The sequence below is a fragment of the Rhinopithecus roxellana genome, chromosome 1 (genome assembly GCF_007565055.1).
Source record: "Rhinopithecus roxellana isolate Shanxi Qingling chromosome 1, ASM756505v1, whole genome shotgun sequence".
Taxonomy (NCBI): Eukaryota; Metazoa; Chordata; class Mammalia; order Primates; family Cercopithecidae; genus Rhinopithecus; species Rhinopithecus roxellana.
In genome coordinates this window covers 56,788,892-56,812,673 of record NC_044549.1, presented here as the reverse complement: position 1 = coordinate 56,812,673, position 23,782 = coordinate 56,788,892, and the positions used below count along the sequence as shown (strand labels likewise).

Here is a 23,782-nt window from a genome sequence, read left to right as displayed (position 1 = left end):
ACTACAGCTTATTTGGAGCCACTGGGCAGCCATAAGGACTATAGGGCACCAGGGAAGGGTCAGGGACCCAGGTCCTTTGTCCTTGTGGCCAGTCTCCCCTGGGTGGTTCTGGAAATGCAGCTGGGGTTCAGAGCCAGCAGGCTGCTGGGCTTCTGTGCATCTGATGAGGCCTCCTCTCATGGCAGGCGTGGGCAGCGGGGGACATCGTGAGCTGCCTGATCGACCTGGATGATGGCACTCTGTCCTTCTGCCTGTGAGTTTCCTATCTCTATGCCCAGGCCTGGTCCTTGGGGCCTCCCAAGACTGCCCCCAGTTTCCTGGGCCCTGTAAGGGGCCAGGCTGAGTTTGATAGCCTGAGGGTGGGCAGCCACATCCTTAGCACTGGCTCACAGGCCCACCCTTCTCCCCAGGAATGGTGTATCACTGGGCACTGCCTTTGAGAACCTGTCCAGGGGCCTGGGCATGGCCTACTTCCCAGCCATCAGCCTCTCTTTCAAGGAGTCCGTGGCCTTCAACTTTGGCAGCCGTCCTCTGCGATATCATTTTGTGAAGATGGCTGTGGGCTGCTCAGAAGTTCTTGGGGAAGCTGGGATGAGGGCAGGGATGCCATGGGCTGGTGGCAGGCCCTGGCTGCTGCAGAGTTAGTGGGGGGCCATGTTGTCGAAGACAACTTTCCTTGCAGTAGCCTGGTTGGTTGGGTGCCCTTGTCTCCGTTGAACAGATGAGGAATGTGAAGTGTCCTCCCTAGGGAGAATAAGTGGGCAAGTTGTGATGCAAACCACCCCTGCCTTAGAGCCCAGGCCCCTGGGGGGGGGGGTGGGCAGTGGAGAGGGAGTGGGCATGTCTGAGCCACAGATAAGGCGTTGCTGGCTTAACTCTGGCACCTACCCAGTGGCGGGCTACCGGCCCCTGCAGGACCCACCGAGTGCTGACCTGGTGCGGGCACAGAGGTTGCTGGGCTGCTTCCGGGCAGTGCTGAGTGTGGAGCTGGATCCTGTGGTGAGTTGGGGTCTGAGCCTGGCAGGCTGGGGGACCTCCACAGCCTCCTGCCCCTCATACTTCTCCCTCCTCCCCCCTCCACACAGGAGGGACGGCTGTTGGACAAGGAGAGCTCCAAGTGGCGGTTGCAGGGCCAGCCCACCGTCCTCCTCACACTGGCCCACATCTTCCATCGCTTCGCACCGCTCCTGGTGAGCAGCATTGGGAGGGGAGGAGACAGGCCATGCTAGACACGCCCATGGTAGATGTGCCCTCACTTGGGGCTGCGGTGCTGAGGTGCCCGAGGTCCCGTAGCATTACCTGGTGGGGGCCCCATGTGACCAGGCCCCTCAGACCTCAAAGTCAGTCCTCCAGGGAAACGGGGACGTTGCCAACCAAGGGCATCAGGGGATGTCCTGGAAGGAAGACCGAAGGATAATAACATCACAGGCCAAGGAAACTGCATGTGCCAAGCCTTAGAGGAGCCACGGGGCAATGGCCCTCTTGTCCCTCAGTCAGACCCTGGAAGGGCTCACCTATGTTTGGTGTTGCTCAAGTGGCTCAAGACTCTGTGCCTGAGGCTTCTGCCTCGGCCATGTGCCAGGGCAGGGGTGCCTTGACCAGAGTGGAAAGCTGCTGCCTCACCAGTGCCTGGCCTTGGTGCAGCGCAAGGTGTACCTGGTGGAGGCTGTGCTCATGAACTTCCTGCTGGGCGTCGTGGAGAAGGGCACACCCGCACAGGCACAGTCCGTGGTGCACCAGGTCCTGGACCTCTTGTGGCTCTTCATGGAGGTGAGGCTCCTGACCTCAGGCCTCAGGCCTGGCAGTCAATCTTCATTGGGGTCGGGAAAATACAGGGAGAATCTTGGAAAAGGCCCCAATCATGGCTGCCTTGGCATCTGTTCCCCCAGGACTACGAGGTGCAAGATTGCCTCAAGCAGTTGATGATGTCCCTGCTTCGGCTGTACCGGTTCTCGCCCATCGTCCCAGACCTGGGCCTACAGGTGGGAGCCCCTGCCCCTGCCCTGATTCCCCTGGGACTCGCCTGTCCACTCTGAACACCCCCTCTCCACAGATCCATTACCTGCGGCTCACTATCGCCATCCTGAGGCATGAGAAGTCCCGCAAGTTTCTGCTCAGCAACGTTCTGTATCCTTTCCTTGCTGCCAGGCAGGCCAGACATGGGGTGCCCTCTGGATTCAGCAGAGGCCAGGAAGGGGAGTGTCCATCAGGCCAGGGGTCCCCTGGGAGGATCAGGAGGACCAGAGCTGCCCAACATGTGGCACTTTCTCTACAGAGCAAGGACAAGAGAGCAAAGGACTGAACCTGGCCGGCCATCCTAGCCAGGGGGTTTCGAATGACTGCAGACTCGGGCTATGTGGAGGTGTGGGAGGGGCCACAGGGCCTGCCCTCTTCAGCCACAGCCCAGCACTTTTGTTCATGTTCCACACTGGGGATTCCTGCAAGATCTTTAAGGAGGCAGCTCTTCCTGCTTCCCAGAATTGTTGAGATCTGCGTGAGTGAGTGAGAGAGCATAGCTTTGAGCCCCTGACTGGGAAGCCTGAGCTCATAGCCTTTTTCTTGGTCTGGGGTCTTCCAGCCTCCAGGGGGCAGATACAAAGCTGGAAGACACAGAGGTCAGAGTTGGGGCTTGAGAAAAGGCCCCCAGGCCCTCTCTCCAGCTTGTCCGACAGTCATGTGTTCCTGTGACAAGCCCTTATTGTGCACCTGCTTTGTACTGGACCTGGTGGGCTTAACTGCCACAGCTTTTTGTCAGGGAGCATGCCCTGGGGGTCAGACACATAGCAGCAGCATGCCCCTGTGGTGGTGGGAGAGCTGCGGTAGGCACATCCAGGGATGGGCTCCCGGGGAGGACTCTTGAGGGTGTGCAGAGTGCCCTTGGGCAAGCAGAGCCTTGCCTTGACACCCACCAGCTTCGACGTGCTCCGCTCTGTCGTCTTCTTTTACATCAAGAGCCCCCTGCGTGTGGAGGAGGCCGGCCTGCAGGAGCTCATTCCCACCACCTGGTGGCCCCACCGCTCCAGTAGGGAGGTGGGTGCACCCCAAGTGGGATGAGCAGAGGTCATGGTGAGGGCTGGCCTGGGCACCTGGCCACCAGGCACCTAGCATGAGACCTTTTCACTGGCCCTGGTCCCTGGAGCCCTGGGGATGGGGTGTGGGTGTTCTGAGTGAACGAGGCCTGGCTAGGTCCCGGGTGACCCTGCTGTCTTCCACCCGCTACCCCTGCCTAGGGCAAAGAGAGCACGGAGATGAAGGAGGAGACCGCAGAGGAGCGGCTGCGGCGGCGAGCCTACGAACGGGGCTGCCAGCGGCTCAGGAAGCGCATCGAAGGTCAGCCTGCTTTGGGCACAGGGTAGGGTGGGAGGTGTGTGTATGCAGGTGAGGGCGCTTGGAGGTGCCCATGTCTAGGTGGGACTCGGGGAACCCTGGTGGTGGAGCCCTGGCCCAAACCTGCTCCCCATCCACCCATGAGCCTGAGGGCCATGTTCCTCATTTTACCTCCAGTGGTGGAAGAACTACAGGTCCAAATCCTGAAGCTGCTGCTGGACAATAAAGATGACAATGGGGTGAGCGACTCCCAGAGCGCTGGGTGGGGCCCTGTGGGGGGGGGATGCTGCACTGGACCTTAAGACCCAGAGGGTGGGAACTGGCTTTGGTTCCCATGGCAGGGGCTGGGGGAAGGTGCATCACTGAGCCAGCCCAGTCTGGGCCTGCATTCTCAGCTCAGCACAGCCTCACTTTTCCCTCCCTCAAAGGGCGAAGCTTCTAGGTACATCTTCCTGACCAAGTTTCGCAAGTTTCTGCAGGAGAACGCCAGTGGCCGGGGGGTAGGTGTCCTCCAGGCCAGCCCACTGTGGACCCCTGGCTGCACTACACAGGCCATGCCCTCAGCACCTGGTGCCTCTCGGACTGCCTTGTCCCTGCCTAGCCCCAAGCTTTTCTCTGCTGCTTTTCCCTCCCTGCTAAACCCTTGACCCTCGGGCAGGACCTTGGATGAGGAATGAGCGAGGCTCTGGGCTGGTACTAATGCATGTTTCATGCCTGGTGCCCACAGAACATGCCCATGCTCTGCCCCCCTGAGTATATGGTCTGCTTCTTACACCGGTTGATCTCTGCCCTGCGCTACTATTGGGATGAATACAAGGCTTCCAATCCCCATGCTTCCTTCAGTGAGGGTGAGTGGCACTGGGGCCTAGGTCAGTGAGGCTAGACGGAGCCAGGCGTAAGGTAGCCCCTAATGTTAGTGCTGAGCTGAGGCTGGGGGCTTTGTGGAGCTGTCCCCAGCATCCCGCCTGGTTGAGTCCTGCCCAGCCACAGGGGGCTTCTCCACTGGGGCAGCAAGAGCCCTGCACCCCAGGCCTGCCGATCCCGTGTTAGCTCTGACTGTCCCACGGGCTCTTACCGTTATGGGCTCTTTTCTTTGGTCCTCACCCCCCATTTCTCTGTGTGTCCTTTATAGGGCTGCCTTGGATGGGTGCTGGGGGGGCCCTGTGTTTGAATCCCCAAGGGTCAGTGGGAGCCTTACCTGCCCTGGATTGGGGGATATCCCACAGGGCTGAGACTGGGCCTTTCTGCTTCTCCCAAGTGAACAGCTGCCATGAGTACCCCCATGACCCCAAGTTATGCAGCTGCTGGCTCTGACCTGAAATGGCAGGGGTGGGGAGGAGGTAGGGGAGGTCTGGGCTCTGGTTCCTCTGTCTGCCTGGGTGGGTGGGTGGCCAAGCCCAGAATTCCCAGGCTGTGCTAGGCCAGATTGGAGGGGAGGGCTGTGGGGAGGGTCTTCCTGCTGGGCACTGACCACTGGTCTGGCCTCCTCAACTCCTCGCAGAGGCCTACATCCCTCCCCAGGTCTTCTATAATGGCAAAGTGGACTACTTTGACCTACAGCGTCTGGGGGGCCTCCTCTCGCACCTGCGGAAGACCCTCAAAGGTGTGTGCAGTCCTGTGGGTTGAGAACAGGTCTGGGGCCAGGTGGGGGACTGTCCCTGAGCCTGCTCAGCTGTGGATGCTGAGCCATCCTATGGCCACCAGAGGGTGCCCGAGTCTCTCCACCCACTCAGGCTGGGAGATACTGATCCACCTGCCCCGCATCTGGGCAGCTTCTCTTTCCCTCCAGCATCCATGCCATAGGGGTCAGGCGTGCCTGGCAGGGGACCAGGGATCTTGGTGAGGTGTGGTTGGGGTGTGCAGGTGCTGCCGGAGCTGCCTTCAGGGATGAGCACAAGCTGCTCTGGTGCAGGGCTGAGGGCACAGCGAGAGCAAGGCCCTGAGCCAGGCATGAATGTGTGTCTGTGCTGTCAGAACCTCTCTGGCTGCCGCAGTGTGGACACCGGAGTGTAGGGGCTGAGAGACAAGGGAGGTCAGGTGTCCACACACAGGAGATAAGGGCCTGCCCCAGGGAGGTAGGAGAGGGCACAGGTGGAGGAGAGGAGTCAGGATGACCCCAGGCTTCCTGCCAGAAGTTGTGTGGATGGGGCTCCATCAGGGAGAGCAGCTGCAGGAGGTGGTGGAGATGAGAAATTCTGTGTTGGACACAGCATGTTTAGCAGGGAGCAAGGCCTGGGTTGGAGGCAGCAAAGGCGGGGTCAGTTGTCAGCATGGAGGTGGGGATGAGCCTGGGATGAGGCTTGGCTCCCACTGGGAGTGCCCAGAATGAAGCAGCCCTGGCATCTCCTTTTGTTTATTGAGTAGTCAGAGTAGGGGAGGCCCTGGAGAGCAGGAGGTCCTGGGAAACAAAACCGGGGACTGGCAGGAAGGGCATGATGGGCTTACATCTATGTAGAATAAAGAAAGTCAATTTGGGCTGGGCGCAGTGACTCACACCTGTAATCCCAGCACTTTGGGAGGCCGAGGTGGGCAGATCACGAGGTCAGGAGATCGAGAACATCCTGGCTAACATGGTGAAACCCTGTCTCTAATTAAAAAAAAATACAAAAAATTAGCCAGGCATGGTGGCGGGCGCCTGTAGTCCCAGCTACCTGGGAGGCTGAGGCAGGAGAATGGCGTGAACCCGGGATGCGGAGCTTGCAGTGAGCCGAGATGGCGCCACTGCACCTCCAACCTGGGCGGCAGAGCGAGACTCTGTCTCAAAAAAAAGAAAAAACAGAAAGTCAATTTGAAAATAAATGAAAAAGAAGGGTGTGATGGGGAAGGCCTCCTGCTACTGAGTGGCGGCTAGACGGGGCCCTTGAGATGCAGAGTGAAGGCTGGGTGGAGCAGGCAGAGGGGTGAGGGGCAGATACGGTGCTAAACCGGGCTGTGCAAGGCCTCCTGCCCAGTGTGCTGGGCTCTCTTACCATCCTGGGCACTTCCACTGTGGCCTCTTGTACCACCACTGGCCTGAGAACCCTCCTGCTCTTCCTCCCAGATGACCTTGCTTCCAAAGCCAACATTGTGATCGACCCACTGGAGCTCCAGTCAGCCACCATGGATGACCTAGACGAGGATGAGGAGCCAGCCCCAGCTATGGCCCAGGTGCCGCAGTGGCTGCAGGTGGTGGGATTTGTGTTGGGCTTTACCTGTATCTTGTGGGCAGGGGTCTCATCCAGGGCCACCTCCCACTCCATGCAGGCAAGGGGTTTCTCACCAAGCTGGTTCCTTGCTGTGGGTGGAGGCATGGACCCTCCCTCATGATTCTCTAGCCCTGCGGCCAAGGGAACCCTGAGTCAGCCCTGGTCCTGGCCTCCTTTCTTCACTGCAGCGCCCCATGCAGGCCCTGGCTGTTGGGGGGCCACTGCCCCTGCCCCGGCCTAGCTGGCTCAGTTCTCCAACTTTGGGCCGAGCCAACCGCTTCCTCAGCACAGCGGCTGTGAGCCTCATGACCCCACGGCGGCCTCTGAGCACCTCGGAGAAAGTGAAGGTCCGCACACTGAGCGTGGAGCAGAGGACCCGTGAGGACAGTAGGTGCTGGGTGGGGTCAGGCAGGTCCTCAAAGGACCCTTCGACAGTGTACAATCCCTGCCCCAGGCAAAGCCAAAATACACCCCATGCCCTCCCAGCCCTGTGGCCTGGCAGCATCCCAGGAGTGCAGGAATCACACTCTGAGGGCAGATCAGTGCCACAGAAATAGGTCCTGGTACCGCAGGCCTTGCCCTGTACCCCACCCCCACCCCCATGCCCCCATGGGCTCCCTGCGGGTCCCTCCTTGGGCACAGGAATGGGAGAGACAATTTCCTCTCCTGCTGTGAGGCAGGCTCAGGAGAGCCGGGATGGCCCTACCCTTGACCTTGCCCTCCCCAACTCCCCAGTTGAAGGTAGCCACTGGAACGAGGGCTTGCTGCTGGGGCGGCCCCCCGAGGAGCCTGAGCAGCCCCTCACCGAGAACTCGCTGCTGGAAGTCCTAGATGGGGCAGTCATGATGTACAACCTCAGCGTACACCAGCAGCTGGGCAAGGTCGTGCACTCTTGGACCCCGCATTGGGTGGGGGGTGTTGTGTGTGTTTGGTGGTGTGTGTGCATGCCTGTGCGCACATGGGCCTGCAGGGCTGCCTGTGCAAGACCGTGCATGGGGGCACATGCCTCAGTGAGGCTGATTTCTGCTGCTGCTGCCTCAGTCTGACCTGCTGACTGCTGTGGGAATGGGACCGCCCTGGGCCTCAGGTTGGGACCTTGGCAGGGCTGGGGTCCACACTGGGTCTGAAGAAGCCTGGATGAAGTGCCCAAGGGGCACTCTGGACACGTGGTCCCATGCTGTGTAGATGGTGGGTGTCTCCGATGATGTCAATGAATACGCTATGGCACTGAGGGACACAGAGGACAAGCTCCGCCGGTGCCCCAAGCGGGTAAGGCCCACATAGTCTAGGTGGGGGGCAGCTTGCTTACTCGTATGAGTAACCACAGATGAAGTCTCGTTCTGGGGGCTGCCCTGGTAGTTCTCATCCCCACCCTAACCCTGGCCATAGCACGCCAGTGAGAGTGGGGCTGGCAGCAAGGCCTGGCACTTATCACCAGTGTGGCCTGTGCCTAGGTGCCCCCCACCCCCTGGGCCCAATAAGTGCTGAAGCACACCCAGTCTCCTCATAAATTATGCATTGACCCTGAGTGCTTCCTCGGCCACTTGCAGAGTCAGCAGGAAGCGGGGCCTGGCTCCGCTGCACCCTCCGGAGCCCTCTGCTGTAGCTGCCCTGGCCTAGGAAGGTGGGGCCCAGTGTGTCCAGGCTGAGCTTCCTTGACAGCTCCCACCCACCCCCACTTGTCAGCAGATCCCTGGGCCTGGCAGCTGGGGGAGCAGTGGTTCTGATATCAGGTCCCTGGGTGCTCTGGCCAGGGGCTCACAGACCCCCAGCTGGGCCTCACTTCTATGTCATGAGGGGACCACCATGGCCCTGTTCTGAGGCTGGCTCAGAGTCACCAGAGGGTCAGTGGCAGAAGAAGGTTTTGAAAAATGGAGCCCAATCCCTTGCCTGCTCCAGGCACTAGAGGGCCCTTCCTAGGCTGCCTGCAGGGTCAGGGTGGACGTGGGCATGGGGCCATGTCTTGATTGTCCTCCTTTCCCCTTGGGTGCCAGAGGAAGGACATCCTTGCAGAGTTGACGAAGAGCCAGAAGGTTTTCTCAGAAAAGCTGGACCACCTGAGCCGTCGTCTTGCCTGGGTCCACGCCACTGTCTACTCCCAGGTGAGCCAGTATTGCAGCTGCCCCTCCCTGACCTCACTGTCTGGCCAGGTTGTGCCAGGGCCCTTGATGCCTCCGCCCTCGCGGGCCTCTGGCACACACATGTCCCTTCCCACTTCACACTCCATCACCCCATGCCATGTCCCCTGTACCCCTCATGTCCTGTGGACTGAGGAAGCGCTGTTTCTGGACCTCCAGTACGCCTCATAGACCTGTCCTTCGAGGAACAAGCTCTGTATGTCGGCCTCCCCTGCTCCCACCCCCTCCCAGTTTCTTGGCTCCCCTCCTTCTCTCCCAGTGCATCAGGGGCTCTGCAGTCTTTCCCGGAGCCACACCCCACCCTCTGTGTCTGCCTCTGTCTGACTCATTACCACCCAAGGCCATTAGCTTGTTCTCTACTCACTCGCTCATTCACTTGCTCATTCATTCAATAACATGCACCCAAAACCTGGTGTGTGCCAGGTGCCGTCCTGGACACTAGGGACACACACACATTAATAAATCAGAAAGACGAGCCTCTGCCCTCCCAAGGCACTCAGCCTGGTCAGATACATGGATGGACAGATGGATGGATGGGGCACTCCTGCTGTGACTGAAGTTTTACCCCCAGGCCTCAGACCCTCTGGACTTGTTTCCTCTCCCTGCCTCTCCTGGCATCTCTTCCCCCACCAGTGAGTACCCTGAGGATCTCTTAAGGTGCCCAGTTCAGCGTATCTGCTGTCTTCTTGGGTGTACCCCTGCATGACTGGGTGATCGAGGCCTTTGGGGTCCCCATTTCTATCATCTCTGCTTGCTGTTTCTTCTCATGGCTCCTCCCCAAAACCCAAACCACCTCCACTTTTTTCACACTCCCGACTCTCTTGCTACCCTGGATGACTGTGCTTACTGCCCCATGCCGAAAACTTCCTCTCCCTTCTGTCCTGAGATTTCCTGCCTGCCCACCTCCCTCAGAAGTTTGGCTGCCCTCTCCCACACTGTCTTCTCAAGACCCTCTCCCTCTCATCTCTCTGCCTTTTTTTAGTTGTGCTAAAATATGTGTGACATAACATTTACCATCTTAGCTTTTTTTTTTTTTTTTTTTTTTTTTTTTTGAGACAGACTCTCACCCTGTTGCCCAGGCTGGAGTGCAATGGCATGATCTTGGCTCACTGCAACCTCCGTCTCCTGGGTTCAAGCAGTTCTCCTGGATTATAGGCGTGCCACCACGCCTGGCTAATTTTTGTATTTTTTAGTAGAGACAGGGTTTCGCTATGTTGGCGTGGCTGGTCTCGAACTCCTGGCCTCGTGTGATCCTCCCACCTCGGCCTCCCAAAGTACTGGGGTTACAGGCATGCGCCATCGTGCCCGGCCACCCATGATAGCCATTTTTTTTTTTTTTTTTTTGAGACGGAGTCTCGCTCTGTCACCCAGGCTGGAGTGCAGTGGCCAGATCTCAGCTCACTGCAAGCTCCGCCTCCCGGGTTCACGCCATTCTCCTGCCTCAGCCTCCCGAGTAGCTGGGACTACAGGCGCCGCCACCTCGCCTGGCTAGTTTTTTGTATTTTTAGTAGAGACGGGGTTTCACCGTGTTAGCCAGGATGGTCTCGATCTCCTGACCTCGTGATCTGCCCATCTCGGCCTCCCAAAGTGCTGGGATTACAGGCTTGAGCCACCGCGCCCGGCCGATAGCCATTTTTAAGTGTTAAGTCTGTTCACATTGTCGTACAGCCAATCTCCAGACTCATTTCATCTTGCAAAACTGATATTCTGTGCCCGCTAAACAAAACCTCCTGTTCTCCCCTCCCCAGCCCCTGGCAACCACCATCCTACTTTCTGTCTCTGAATTTGACTATCCTAAGCACCTCATCTAGGGAGAATCATACACTATTCATTTTTTTGTGTCTGGCTTTAGCATAATATCCTCAAGCTTCATTCGTGTTATAGCATGTGTCAGAATTTTTTCATTTTCCAGGCTGAATAATATTCCATTGTATGGACACCACATTTCGTGTATCCAGTCCTTTGTTGATGGACGCTTGAGTTGCTTCTACTTTGGGCTAATGTGAATAATGCTGTAATGAACATGGGTGTGCAAGGATCTCTTTAAGACCCTAATTTCAATTCTTTTGGTTATATACCCAGAAGTGGAATTGCTGTATCACGTGGTAATTCTGTTTTTTATTTTATTTTTTATTTTTATTTTTTATTTTTTTTGAGATGGAGTCTCACTCTGTCGCCCAGGCTGGAGTGCAATGGTGCGAGCTCAGCTGACATCCTGGGTTCAGGTGTTCTCCTGCCTCAGCCTCCCGAGTAGCTGGGACTACAGGCGCGCACCACAATGCTCGGCTAATTATTTATTTATTTATTTATTTATTTATTTATTTATTTATTTATTTTATTTTATTTTTTTGAGACGGAGTCTCGCTCTGTCGCCCAGGCTGGAGTGCAGTGGCCGGATCTCAGCTCACTGCAAGCTCCGCCTCCCAGGTTTACGCCGTTCTCCTGCCTCAGCCTCCCGAGTAGCTGGGACTACAGGCGCCTGCCACCTCGCCTGGCTAGATTTTTGTATTTTTTAGTAGAGACGGGGTTTCACCGTGTTAGCCAGGATGGTCTTGCTCTCCTGACCTTGTCATCCGCCCGTCTCGGCCTCCCAAAGTGCTGGGATTACAGGCTTGAGCCACTGCGCCCGGCCATTTTTTACTTATTTTTTTCTTTTTTTTGACGTGGAGTTTTGCTCTCGTTGCCCAGGCTGGAGTGCAATGGCGCGATCTCGGCTCATGGCAGCCTCTGCCTCCCAGGTTCAAGTGATTCTCCTGCCTCAGCCTCCTGAGTAGCTGGGATTACAGGCATGCGCCACCATGCCCGGCTAATTTTGTATTTTTTTTTAGTAGAGATGGGGTTTCTTAATGTTGATCAGGCTGGTCTTGAAATCCCGACCTCAGGTGATTTGACAGCCTCAGCCTCCCAAAGTGCTGGGGTTACAGGCATGAGCCACTGCGCCCGGCAATTTTTGTATTTTTTGTAGAGATGGGGTTTCCTATGTTGGTCAGGCTGATCTTGAACTCCTGACCTCAGGTGATCCGCCTGCCTCAGCCTCCCAAAGTGCTGGGATTACAGGCATGAGCCGCCATGCCTAGCCAATTCTGCTTTTTAATTTTTTGGAAACTACCATATTGTTTCTACAGTGGCTGTGCCTGTTACATTCTCACCAGTAGTGCATGAGGGTTCCAATTTCTCCATACATATCCTTACTAACACTTGTTATTTTCTGCCCTATTTTTTTCTTGGTAGAGACAGGGTCTCACTATGTTGCCCAGTTGTCAAACTCCTGGGTTCAAGGAATCCTCCTGCATCGGCCTCCCAAAGTGCTGGGATTATAGGCATGAGCCACCACATCTGGCAGTTTGTACTTTTTTAATAGTAAATCCTAATGGGTAGGATATGGTACCTCATTGTGGTTCTGCATTTTCCTAATGATTAGTGATATTATAGCAAATAGTACCTTTATATGCACTTATTAGCCATTTGCATATCTTTTTGTTTGTTTGTTTGTTTTGTTTGGGAGTCTCGCTCTGTGGCTCAGGCTGGAGTGCAGTGGCAAGATTTTGGCTCACTGCAACCTCTGCCTCCCAGGTAGCTGGGACTATAGGCATGCGCCACCACACCCAGCTAATTTTTGTATTTTTAGTAGATACGGGGTTTCACCTTGTTGGTCAGGCTGGTCTCAAACTCTTGACCACAGGTGATCCGCCTGCCTCGGCCTCCCAAAGTGCTGGGATTGCAGGTATGAGCCACCACGCCCAGCCTGCTGTAAGTTTTGAAATCAGGAAGTGAGACCTCCAACTTTGTTGTTTTTCTTTTTTATTTTTTTTTTAACTTTGTTGTTTTTCAAGATTGTTTTGTCTATTTGAGGTCCTTTGAAATTCCATATTAATTTTTAGATGAGTATTTCTGTTTCTGCAGAAAATACCACTGGGCTTTTGATAGGGATTGCATGAATATATAGATTCCTTTGAGTGGTATTGACATCTTAACAATGTTAACAGTTCATGAACACAGGATGGCTTTCCATTTATTCAGATCTTTAATTTCTTTTAGCAGCATTTTGTAGTTTTCAAGATAGCTTCAAGTCTTTTGCTTCCTTGGTTAAGTTTATTCCAGTGTATTTTATTCTTTTTTTGATGCTATTGTAAATGGGATTGTTTTCTTGATTACTTTGCAGGTTTGTTCGTTTTGCATAGTGATTTTGTATCCTACAATTTTTTTTTTTTTTTTTTTTAGACAGTGTCTCTGTCATCCTGGCTGGAGTGCAGTGGCACAATGGCACAATCTCAGCTCACTGCAGCCTCTGCCTCCTGGGTTCAAGCAAGTCTCCTGCCTCAGCCTCCTGAGTAGCTGGGATTACAGATGCCCGCCACTGCCCACGGCTAATTTTTGTATTTTTAGTAGAGATGGGGTTTCGCCATGTTGGCCAGGCTGATCTTGAACTCCTGACCTCAGGTGATCTGCCTGCCTCGGCCTCCCAAAGTGCTAGGATTACAGGCTTGAGCCACCGCACCTGACCGTATCCTATAATTTTGCTGAATTTATTTATTAATCCTAGTTGGGGTTTTTTTTGTGTGTGTGTATTTTTAGGATTTTCTACTTATAAAATCATGTCTGTGAACAGAGATAATTTTACTTTATCCTTTCCAGTGTGGTTTCCTTTCTTTTTCATGCTTAGTTGCTGTGGCTGGGATTTCCAGGAGTGTGCTGAGCAGAAGTAGAGAAAGTGGCACACTTGTCTTGTTCTTGGTCTGAGGGAGGGAGAGATTATAGTCTGTTGCCATTGAGTGTGATGTTAGATGGAGGCTTTTCACATGGTCTTTATTATGTTGAACTGCCTTCATTCTCCGCATCGTCAGCACTAACTCACCTGTGTCTTTCTAATCCCATTATTAATGGAAAGATTCACTCTTGTAAACCAGCTCTTTGGGAGGCTGAAGCGTGAGGATCGCTTGAAGCCAGGAGTTCATGAGCAGCCTGGGCAACCCATCTTTAAAAAAAAAAAAAAAAAAAATCAATTAGCAGGGCATGGCGATGCATACCTGTAGTCCCAGGTACTCTGAGGTCAGGAGTTCAAGACCAGCCTGGCCAACATGGCAAAACCCCATCTCTACTAAAAATACAAAAATTAGCCGGGCATGGTGTCACATACCTGTAGTCCCAGCTACTCTGGAGGCTGAGGCAGGAGGATCACATGAGCTCAGGAGTTCCAGGTTACAGTGAACTGTGATTGTGCCACTGTACTCCAGTCTTGACTCTACATTTGCCCAAAACTTATGCTGTCTCCTTCTTTCTCTGTCTTAGCTGCTTCATCTTCCCCTTCATCTCTCTCTAGCACAGGCTCTTCCCCATCTCTGAAATAGTCTCACCAGGGTCTCTGTCTGCCCCCATCTCAATCCAGCTGGCACATTTCCATCTCCCTTGCATTGATGCCTTAGCTCTCATGGGGCCATTGCCATCCCCTCGCCAGAACCAATCTTCCCTGGCCTTCTGTAGCAGCAGGATCATCGTTGCCTAGGTTTGCGCCCAGGCCCACCCCCTAACCTCTTGCTTACATCTTCTCCTAAGCTCCTTGGGTTTTAGGGCACCAGGTGCTCCGACCGCACTCCAAGACACACAGGTGCTGTGGGTCTGGGCTGGGGCCTGAGGCCACATTCTTGCCTGGGCTCTTTTGTGAGACCCTGACATGGACTCTGTGGAAACCACATTGTGGGGAGCAGGGCCCTCAGCAGGTTTTGTCTGTTTCCTGTGACCTCTGGTCCGCCAGTCACACTGCCCCCTGCCTTCCCACCACCTTCTTTGCACTCCAGATCAAATTTCTGCCTGCCTGCTTACCATCGCCAGCTCTCTTGGGCCCTCCACGCATCTTGTACTCCACTTTTCAACACAGACTTCCGGTCACAGCACCCTCTTGCCTAAAACTTGCTTACGGGCTGAGGCAGGTGAATCACCTGAGGTCAGGAGTTCAAGACCAGCCTGGCCTACGTGGCAAAACCCCATCTCTACTAAAAATGCAAAAATTAGCCGCATGTGGTATCACATACCTGTAGTCCCAGCTACTTGGGAGGCTGAGGCAAGACAATCCCTTGAACTTGGAGGCAGAGGTTCCAGTGAGCCGAGATGGCATCACTACACTCCAGCCTGGGCGACTCCATCTCAAAAAAAAAAAAAAAAAAAAAAAAAACTTGCTTACGAATATGCTGACCAGAGTTCTGGCTGGGTTGCAGTAATACGCCCTCCAGACTGAGTGCGTCCCTCTTGCCTGCTGAGGACTCGATTGCCCTGCTTGAGCCACTGCTCATGCTTCCTGAAATCCAGGTCTCAGTTGTGCTGTCATAGGCCTGGGGAGGCCTTTCCTGATCCCCAGGCCAGGACATGAGCCCAAGACCCCACTGGTGCACAACCCAGCAGCACCCTATGTGCCTCCTGCAGGAGAAGATGCTGGACATCTACTGGCTGCTGCGCGTCTGCCTGCAGACCATTGAGCACGGTGATCGCACAGGGTCTCTCTTTGCCTTCATGCCCGAGTTCTACCTGAGCGTGGCCATCAACAGCTACAGTGCTCTCAAGAATTACTTTGGTCCCGTGCACAGCATGGAGGAGCTCCCAGGTGATGGAACCATTCAGGCTGGGGCAGAAGCAGAAAAGGGGTCTCTAGTGTGAGCCCTAGGAGCCCTGGTCTGAGACCTCTGTGGCCCAGCAACACACATCCGTGGGGGGCAGGGAGGGGAGGAGCTTCCTCTGTGGTTCACCCTGCAGCAAACAAATGTTTGCACCCTGCCCTGGGACCTGCAGCCACAGAGCCAACAGCTCCCTGGCAAAGGAAAACAGACAAGATGGAACACAGTGGGTGGAGACCCCTTGGCTTTCACTTCCTTCCTAGTGCTATTAGCAACTGCTGTGGTCCAGCAGCCAGCTGGCCCTGCACCCTGACTCCCTGGCACTGGTTACAAAGTGTGGCAGTTGGTCAGGGGCAGAATGATTTGTCTTGGTAAATCACAGCAGGGAGTGGACGCTGCTAGGGTCCACATCCGAACCTGGGCTTCTCGCAGCCCGCTGATTCCAGGCTGGGCTGTACTGTGTATGTCTGGATCAGGCAGTGAGCTGTCATAGCCCCTAGCCCACCCCGTGCCTAGCCTCAGGCCTCGGTGCAGGCTTTGTCTTCAAAGACAAAACTGTGGGTGCCCAAGGAGCTTTGACTGCTCATCAGGTGTGTGTGCTGAGATGGGTTTGAGCCCAGGTCAGGGCTCCTGCCAGGGCCTGTCATCCCCTCACAGTGAGCCTATGCCTTAGCCCCTCCACAGCCACCAGTGAATGCCTTGCCTGATGTCCCCGGATGCCAGCCTGGGTCCAGGCTGGCCTTGGGAGCCAGCTGTAGAGCCTGCTACCCAAGTCCACCCAACCTGCTGACATGCCTGCCTCTGGAGCCCCCACTCCTAGCCAACACATCTCACTTCCCACCCTTGCAGGCTATGAAGAGACTCTGACCCGCCTGGCTGCCATTCTCGCCAAACACTTTGCCGACACACGCATTGTGGGCACTGGTGAGGGGCCCTACAGAGGGTACAGGAGGAAGGGGATGGGATGGCACCTCTGGTCGGCTTTCTTCTGTGAAAAATGTGGCCAGGTGGGCATGAGACATGGGTCTAGGGCTCATGCAAAGCCCCTACTGAGGCACGGCGTCTCCCCGCAGACATCCGAGACTCACTGATGCAGGCCCTGGCCAGCTACGTGTGCTACCCACACTCCCTGCGGGCTGTGGAGCGAATCCCTGAGGAGCAGTAAGTGGGGCCTGGGGGGCACACACCCTGGCCACGAGCACCGTGCCCAGCCTCACCCCATGTTTCTCCCCTCCTTGCCCTCACAGGCGTATCGCCATGGTGAGGAACCTCCTGGCACCCTATGAGCAGCGGCCCTGGGCCCAGACCAACTGGATCCTGGTGCGGCTCTGGAGGGTAAGCCTGACTCAAGGGGAGGTGGCTGAGACTGGCTGAAGGGAGAGGGTGCCCTGTCCCATTGACCTGAGCACTGACCCCCACCTCCACAGGGCTGTGGCTTCGGGTACCGCTATACACGGCTGCCACATCTGCTGAAAACCAAACTTGAGGATGCCAATTTGCCCAGCCTCCAGAGTGAGTATCTGGGTTGGTGGAGTCCTGGGCAGTGCAGGCGGGGGTGCTTACCCCCTACCCATGGGTTCTTTCAGACTCTCCACTTCTTCCAGCCCCTCTCTGGTTCCCCTATTGGGTCCCAGACTCCCTACCTGTCCCCTGGGGTTTCCACTTTCCCTGCTTCCTTCCAGCCCAAGGACGCTCGGGCTGGGACTCCCCCTCCCCCACCTTGCCCACAGTCCTACATGTGCCCTTTGGGCCTGGACGCTCTACATAGGTCATGGTGAGAGGCAGCACCATCTTCCTGGCCTGCCGCAGCTCATGCAGACTGAATACTGTGTCCCATGCCCTGGAAGCTAGCTCCCTGACCTCCAGCCTTGTCCCAGCACCATGTCCTTCTGCTTCTTTTTTGCTATCTGCTGGTGCCAGACCCTGGCCTTGGCTTAGGCCTTGGACACCTGAGTCCAGTGGGAGCACAGATTGGAGGTTGGCCAGGTGCCCAGAGGGTATTCATGGGGGTCCCTGGAGGAAGGGACGTTTAGTTGGGAGCAGAGGCTGTGCCCTCTTTCCAGAGTCCAGCAAAGTCTCATGAGCCCGAGGATTTTACCCTAGGCCTGGCCCTTGCAGAGTGCCTACCACACACTGTCTTCACCCTTCGTGGTGGCTCTTCTTGGCTCATGTAGTCTGTTTCTGCCCTTGTGGGCAGTGTTTTGATCTGAAGGGTGTCCCCAGAGAGGCTGAGTGTCTTGTGCTAAGTCACACAGCAAGTCCTTGCCAGTTGCTGTGGTCCTGCCTCCAGGGTGGAACTGAGCTGCAAGTGGAGAGCAGCAGTGGGGCCAGGCCCGTCCTGCTGCTGCGGGAACTATTGATTTGCATCAAGCTGGTGGGGAGGTGCGTCGGGCCAGTTGCAGCTGAGGGCTCCGGTTACTGCTGCCTACCAGCCCAGACTTGGCGCCCACCACCTCGGCCATATGCCAAGGCCAGGCCAAGGGCAGCCGAGGACAGTAGAGGACAGCAGGTTTGCAGCAGGGCTCAGAGTAGGCTCTTGGAGGAGCTGGCCTTGGTGCTGGTGGGGAAGCGTCTAAGCTGCCCTGTCTAGGTCTGACCCTATCTGAAGGGTATGTGACCCAGAACTTGCTGAGGGTCAGGCTCTGGCTGTGTGGCTGATCCAGGCCTGGGGTGGATGGTGTGGTGTCAGAGCTGGAAACAACTGCAGCCTGGGGTTTGCCTACTAGAAGGAGGGGACAGATTCTGTCCTTCCTAACTCCAAGGCAGCTGTCACCCTGTCCCCTGCTTTCATGACCTGAGCATTCCTAGGGAGCCGTCCTTCTGTCCTTATACCAAAGTCTCAATGGGCGAGGACAGAGGCAAACAGGCAGAGGCCACTGCAGTGGAGTCCCTGATGATGCCACCTCCTGTCCCCCTGCAGAGCCCTGCCCCTCCACCCTGCTGCAGCAGCACATGGCGGACCTCCTGCAGCAGGGTCCTGATGTGGCACCCAGCTTCCTCAACAGCGTCCTCAATCAGCTCAACTGGGCCTTCTCTGAATTCATTGGCATGATCCAGGAGGTGGGCTATGGTGGGGCCTCGTGGGTTAGGGTGGTGCAGGGGACGAGGCCTGGTCCCGGGCTAGAGCCAGGTGCTGACCGCTGCATGTCCACGTGTTGATGGATCAGATCCAGCAGGCTGCTGAGCGCCTGGAGCGGAACTTTGTGGACAGCCGGCAGCTCAAGGTATGTGCCACCTGCTTTGACCTCTCAGTCAGCCTGCTGCGTGTCTTGGAGATGACTATCACACTGGTGCCTGAGATATTCCTTGATTGGACCCGCCCTACCTCCGAGATGCTGCTGCGGCGTCTTGCACAGGTGTGGCCATCTGGGCAACAAGGGTGGGACCCTCGGAATGCCCCATTCATCATTCCGGATGGGGTGGATGGCGCTCCCCATCCACCAATGGGCTCCTGCTCCCCTCACAGCTGCTAAACCAGGTGCTGAACCGAGTGACAGCTGAGAGAAACCTGTTTGATCGTGTGGTCACCCTACGGCTGCCTGGTGAGGACCTAGATGCCCTGCACCCCAACACACTACAGGCCTTGGTTCCTCTGCTAGGAACAGTGATGCCCGATTCCACATTCTGCCTCCAGACAGCCAGGCTTGGCGCTCTGCAGCCTTGGCTCACCCTTCTGTAGGGAGGGCAGTGGGCAGAGTGGACCGTGTCAGGCCCGGAGTCCTTGCAGCAGGAGCGTGTGGGTGGCTCATGTCCTTCCTCCCCTTCCCCTCAGGCCTAGAGAGCGTGGACCACTACCCCATTCTGGTGGCAGTGACGGGCATCCTGGTGCAGCTCCTGGTGCGTGGCCCAGCCTCAGAGTAAGTGTTTGGGACCGTGGGCCCCTGTGGGAGCTGGGTGTGTCTGGTGAGAAGGGGCTGGACAGGGCCTCCTGGTACCTCAGTTTCCTCATCTGGAAAATGGACCTCAGTATCAGGTTTTGAGGCAGAGGGAAGGTAGTGAGGTCTGAACAGCCTAAATAGGGGTCAGAGGGAGCTTCTCTAAGTAGGAGAATCTGGGACCCCAGCAGGACAAGTGGCCCTGGCCCACAGAGCCACTGGTTTGTGGCCATGCCTCAGGCCGGGCATGGGAGGCAGGACTCCGGAAGGTGTGCCATACTGTGGTGGACAGGGCTAGGCCGCCAGGAGAGCTGAACACACATAGGACCGCCATTGTCTGCAAAGGCTCCAGCAATAAGCACGTGCTGCCTTTATTAAGAAACTCTGGAGCAGTGGGGTCCAGGATGGCCATGGGGGCCCCCAGCTCGGCCCTACACATGAAGGGCTCCCAGACACCCATTCCCTGCCCCCCTGCAGTGGGAGCAGTGAGATGCATGTGAAGCCAGGGCACCGCCTCAGCCATTAGGCTGAGACCAGTGCCAGCCCTTAAGAGGCCCCTGCTCTCCAGGGACATGGAGTTCTGGCTCGGCCCTCCCAACTTGGCCATGCTCTCCAGGCTTTTTGGGCTTTTTACTGCTGAAAAGCAGGGGCGCAGGCCATGATCCCCTTCACTGTGTCTTGTGAGCCCATGGAATGGGCTCTGCCTTCAGAACAACAGCTGGATGCCCCGGGTCAGAGAGAGCAGGGCCTCTGACTGGGGCTTAGGCCAGCACCCCCAGGAGTCTCTTGAGGAGCCTTTCCTGCCTAGTGCCTGCCCACCGGACTCTGCGTGAATCTGTGAAGCTTTCAGGCAGTTGGGAGGGAGTCCCATTTCACCAGAGGGCGGGCTTGTTTCCTCTTTCTGTCCTGGGGTGTGGGCGACATCTTCCTTCAGAGCCGTCGTCTTTTCCCTGTGGGCCCACTCCCTCCCACCCCCTTGGGAAGGGGAGATGACCCTGCGTCAGCTCTTCAGCACCACTCCTCGAGAGCTGCCTCGGCCCCTGAGGGTGGACAGGGGGCTCTGCTACAGGGGTTCTTCCACAGGCTGTAGAAGAACACAGCTACTTCCATGGCTGTGCTGTGTTGAAAGCCACAGGGGCCTGGGTCTCTCAGCCTCACAGGGCATTTGGGCACTAGGAAGTCCCCGAGAAAGCAGGCACTAGCATACCTTGCAGGGCCTGGGGCCTTTGGGTCCGGTGCAGGGGCAGAGCAGAAAGCAGGTTGGGGACTACAACCCCTGTCTGTACCAGTGAGTGAGAAGGCCCATTGTGTTTCGAGGCCCATACAGGAAGCTGGGGGGCCAGGCACAGTGCTTCCCACCAGCATCTGCCAGTTCTCTGGACCGAAGCAGACAGCAGGGCGAGCAGCAAGAGGGTGGGGGCCCTGGGCAGTCTAGGTCGTCATGGGACCCTCAGAGCCTATGGAGCTAGCGGACTCAGAGCCAGCCTTGAGCTGCAAGCCTCCAGGGTTGCAGAGATCAAATTCCTCAGCTACTGCCAGCTGCACGCGGCCATTGAGGCCCCTCTGGCCTGGCTCCAGAAAGACTACATGCTTGTGGACGCTGGCCTTGCGGCTGGGTGCGTCTGGCGGTGTGGTGCTGAGTACTGAGGACTGTGCGCTCAGCTCGTGGAGCGGGCTGGGTGTTCGGGGCCAGCGGCGGCAGCGGCAGGCACGGCGGCAGCAGCAGCAGGGTGGGGCAAACAGGTAGAGCAGCACGAGCACCAGGCCCACAGCGCAGCCCAGCAGTGTGGTGAAGCCTGTGTTGAAAGCTTCGGGCTCTGGGCGCGGGAAGTGCACGCTCACGTTGTACTCGTGCGTCTGGTTGTGGTGCAGGCGGGGCCCAGTGGCCAGGCACACGAAGAGTCCGGCATGCTGCTCCTGCACGTTGCCTATGGCCAAGCTGCCGTCGGCCAGCACAGCGATGCTGCCATCGCGGGATCCTGGTGCCCTGAGAAGCTCCTGCTGCGGCGAAACCCAGGCAATGCGCATGGCCGGGACGCTGGTGTTGCAGTAAAGCCTTAAGGACCGACCCACCAGTGCGTGCAGGTGCTCTTCCGGCCGCTCTAGGCCAAGAGCTGGGGCCGACGAGCAGTTCTCAAAGACGTGGCTGTGCTGGAAGAAGCGCACACGGGATGCGGGTACTTTGAAGGCCAAGCATATGTACTCGCGCGCAAAATCGCGCACGGCGCTCAGGCCCCGCTGGTGCCAGCGCTGTAGCAGGTGGTAGAGGCGGCAGTCACAGGGCAATGGGTTGTTGTGCAAGTAGAGGCCGTTCTTGAGGAAGGCCGGCAGCGCGGCCAGCTCAGGTATAGAGATGTGTCCCAGCCGGTTGGAGGAGAGGTCCAGAGTAAGCAGGTGGGTGGCGCTCAGACCGTGCAGATGGTCGAAAGAGAACGAGGCAAGTTCGTTGCAGCCCAGGTAGAGATGGCTGAGCGCGCTCAGGCCGTGGAAGGCATGCTTGTCCAAGTGCACCAAGTGGTTATTGAACAGAAGCAGCTTCTCCAGCGCCCCCAGCCCGTCGAGGTCGTGGCGGCCAAGCGCCCGCAAAGCGTTAGATGATAGATCGAGCAGCCTCAGGCTGCTGGCGTTGGCGAAGACGCCGCGACCCAGCGCTTCTAGTTCGTTGTGGCCTAGATGCAGGGCGCGCAGCTGGAAGAGGGGCGCCAACCAGCCGGGGCGCAGGCGCTGGAGCGCGTTGTGGCTCAAGTCGAGGTCCGCAGTAGCGGCAGGTAACTCGGCCGGCACATCCTGCAGCCCTAGGCCAGTGCAGCTTAGCAGGTCGGCAGCGCAGATACATTTGTGGGGGCAGTTGTGGGGCGTACGGGGCTGGAAACCCTCGGAGTCCGGGGTGCCTAACCCAACGCGCAGCATGCAGAGCAGTGCCCCCAGCAGCATCAACCAGGTCATGGCGGCGACCACCAGAGACAGGACAGAGCAGCTCTGTGCAGGTCGCAGTTCCAGGACTCACCCACTTCTGCTCTAGTGCGACATGGGTGGCACCGGATGGCCCTTGCCGAGGAGGCACGGCCGGTTCTGGCCGGCCGACGGCCCCTACTCTCCGGTTCCCAGGTTGTGAGGCGGGGCCGCACTCCCCTCTGTGCTGCCTTTGGCTTCCCTAGCCCTCTCCAGGCGAGTTCCTGATCGGCTCCTAAATACTCCCCCCAGGGGCGGGGCCCAGGCTCCTATTGGTTCCCGTTTGAGGAGGCGGGGCGGCTGCATCCCCTAGTGCCCAATGGCTCCGCATGACCGCCAGATGAGGAGTGAGCCCAACCCCAAAACCCCAGTCTGCCTTTGGCTGGCAGCTCTCCGCCGCTCCTTTTTCCTCGAGGAGTAAAAGGGGAGTCTGGAAGAATGTCTCCAAGCTGCTGTTAGTGTTTATTTGAAGTGACTTATTTGAGTGATATATTATGGGGCAGATGGAGTCTATCTTAAGGTGGCTCCCCCTGAGCCCTCTTAAAGTGGTACCCCACGCCGGGTGCGGTGGCTCACGCCTGTAATCCCAGCACTTTTGGAAGTCGAGGCAGGTGGATCACCTGAGGTCAGAATTCGAGACCACCCTGGCCAACCTGGTGAAACCTCGTCTGTACTAAAAATACAATTAGCTGGGCGTGGTGGTGGGCACCTGTAATACCAGCTACTCGGGGGGCTGAGGCAGGAGAATCACTTGAACCCGGGAGGTGGAAGCTGCAGTGAGCCTAGATCGCGCCATCGCACTCCAGCCTGGGCAACAGAGCCAGACTTCGTCTCAAAAAAAAAAAAAAAGAAAAAAAAAAAGGTGGTACCCCAGGCTGTGTGGCACCTTACTGGAATACAGGACTTGGGGCTTGGGAAGCAGGGAGACGGAAAGGATGCAGGGGGGCGGTGATTATGTATAAGTCATGGCACTCCTCACTGGCAATCCCAATAGAGAGTACTTCTAGCCAGGCCCCAAGCCTTCTGACTGCTCTTGCACCATCCCCTACCTAGGAGAGAGCGAGCCACATCAGTACTCCTGGCAGATCCCTGCTTCCAGCTACGCTCAATATGCTATCTCCTGGGACAGCCAGAGCCCCCAGCACCTGGCACTGCCCTGCCAGCCCCTGACTGGAAGCGCTTCTCCCTGCAGAGCTGTGAGTGGGCTGGTGGGGTGGGTCAGGGAGAGCTGGGGCTGGATCGGGTCAGGAACCTTAAGAACAGCAGAGTCCTAGGCTGGGAATATTCAAAAGGCACGACATCCTCATCTACCTCTGACTTGACACTACCTACCACTCCCCAGATGTGGATTATATCAGTGCTGATGAGCTCGCCCAAGTGGAACAGATGCTGGCGCACCTGACCTCTGCATCTGCCCAGGCAGCAGCTGCCTCTCTGGTGAGTGGGACCATGGTGCACAGGTCCATGCCACTTGAATATGTGTGCACTCCTACATAGGCACAGTGGACATCCACATAGCCAGGCATCCAACTCCAGCCCACCCTTCACTCTGCTCCCTGCAGCCCACTAGTGAGGAGGACCTCTGCCCCATCTGCTATGCCCACCCCATCTCTGCTGTGTTCCAGCCCTGTGGCCACAAGTCGTGCAAGTAAGTGGTCCCCACAGCTTGGTGGTGGGGAGAGCAGTAGGTACATGCAGGG

The 23,782-nt window shown here is 56.9% G+C and overlaps 1 protein-coding gene across 10 annotated transcripts in view; it reads left to right on the top strand.

Moving 5' to 3' along the window:
* RNF123 (ring finger protein 123) overlaps positions 1-23,782 on the top strand; it is a 34,024-nt gene that overhangs the window by 9,820 nt on the left and 422 nt on the right. For 8 of the 10 annotated variants that reach the window (XM_010369623.2, XM_030940159.1, XM_010369629.2 and 5 more), the window contains 30 exons: positions 186-253; positions 411-536; positions 885-999; positions 1,086-1,190; positions 1,645-1,770; positions 1,890-1,982; positions 2,054-2,127; positions 2,913-3,030; positions 3,231-3,330; positions 3,505-3,566; positions 3,756-3,827; positions 4,055-4,175; positions 4,829-4,930; positions 6,368-6,474; positions 6,701-6,899; positions 7,248-7,393; positions 7,698-7,781; positions 8,507-8,614; positions 15,068-15,245; positions 16,105-16,179; positions 16,329-16,416; positions 16,503-16,590; positions 16,683-16,767; positions 18,176-18,315; positions 18,423-18,611; positions 18,722-18,797; positions 19,028-19,112; positions 23,136-23,278; positions 23,425-23,519; positions 23,645-23,730. In XM_010369623.2, the coding sequence (XP_010367925.2) occupies positions 186-253; positions 411-536; positions 885-999; positions 1,086-1,190; positions 1,645-1,770; positions 1,890-1,982; positions 2,054-2,127; positions 2,913-3,030; positions 3,231-3,330; positions 3,505-3,566; positions 3,756-3,827; positions 4,055-4,175; positions 4,829-4,930; positions 6,368-6,474; positions 6,701-6,899; positions 7,248-7,393; positions 7,698-7,781; positions 8,507-8,614; positions 15,068-15,245; positions 16,105-16,179; positions 16,329-16,416; positions 16,503-16,590; positions 16,683-16,767; positions 18,176-18,315; positions 18,423-18,611; positions 18,722-18,797; positions 19,028-19,112; positions 23,136-23,278; positions 23,425-23,519; positions 23,645-23,730 (3,254 nt within the window). Of the gene's footprint in view, positions 1-185; positions 254-410; positions 537-884; positions 1,000-1,085; positions 1,191-1,644; positions 1,771-1,889; positions 1,983-2,053; positions 2,128-2,912; positions 3,031-3,230; positions 3,331-3,504; positions 3,567-3,755; positions 3,828-4,054; positions 4,176-4,828; positions 4,931-6,367; positions 6,475-6,700; positions 6,900-7,247; positions 7,394-7,697; positions 7,782-8,506; positions 8,615-15,067; positions 15,246-16,104; positions 16,180-16,328; positions 16,417-16,502; positions 16,591-16,682; positions 16,768-18,175; positions 18,316-18,422; positions 18,612-18,721; positions 18,798-19,027; positions 19,113-21,002; positions 21,308-23,135; positions 23,279-23,424; positions 23,520-23,644; positions 23,731-23,782 lie in introns of those variants that run through there. The other 2 variants (XR_004059990.1, XR_004060000.1) reach the window with 2 other exon arrangements.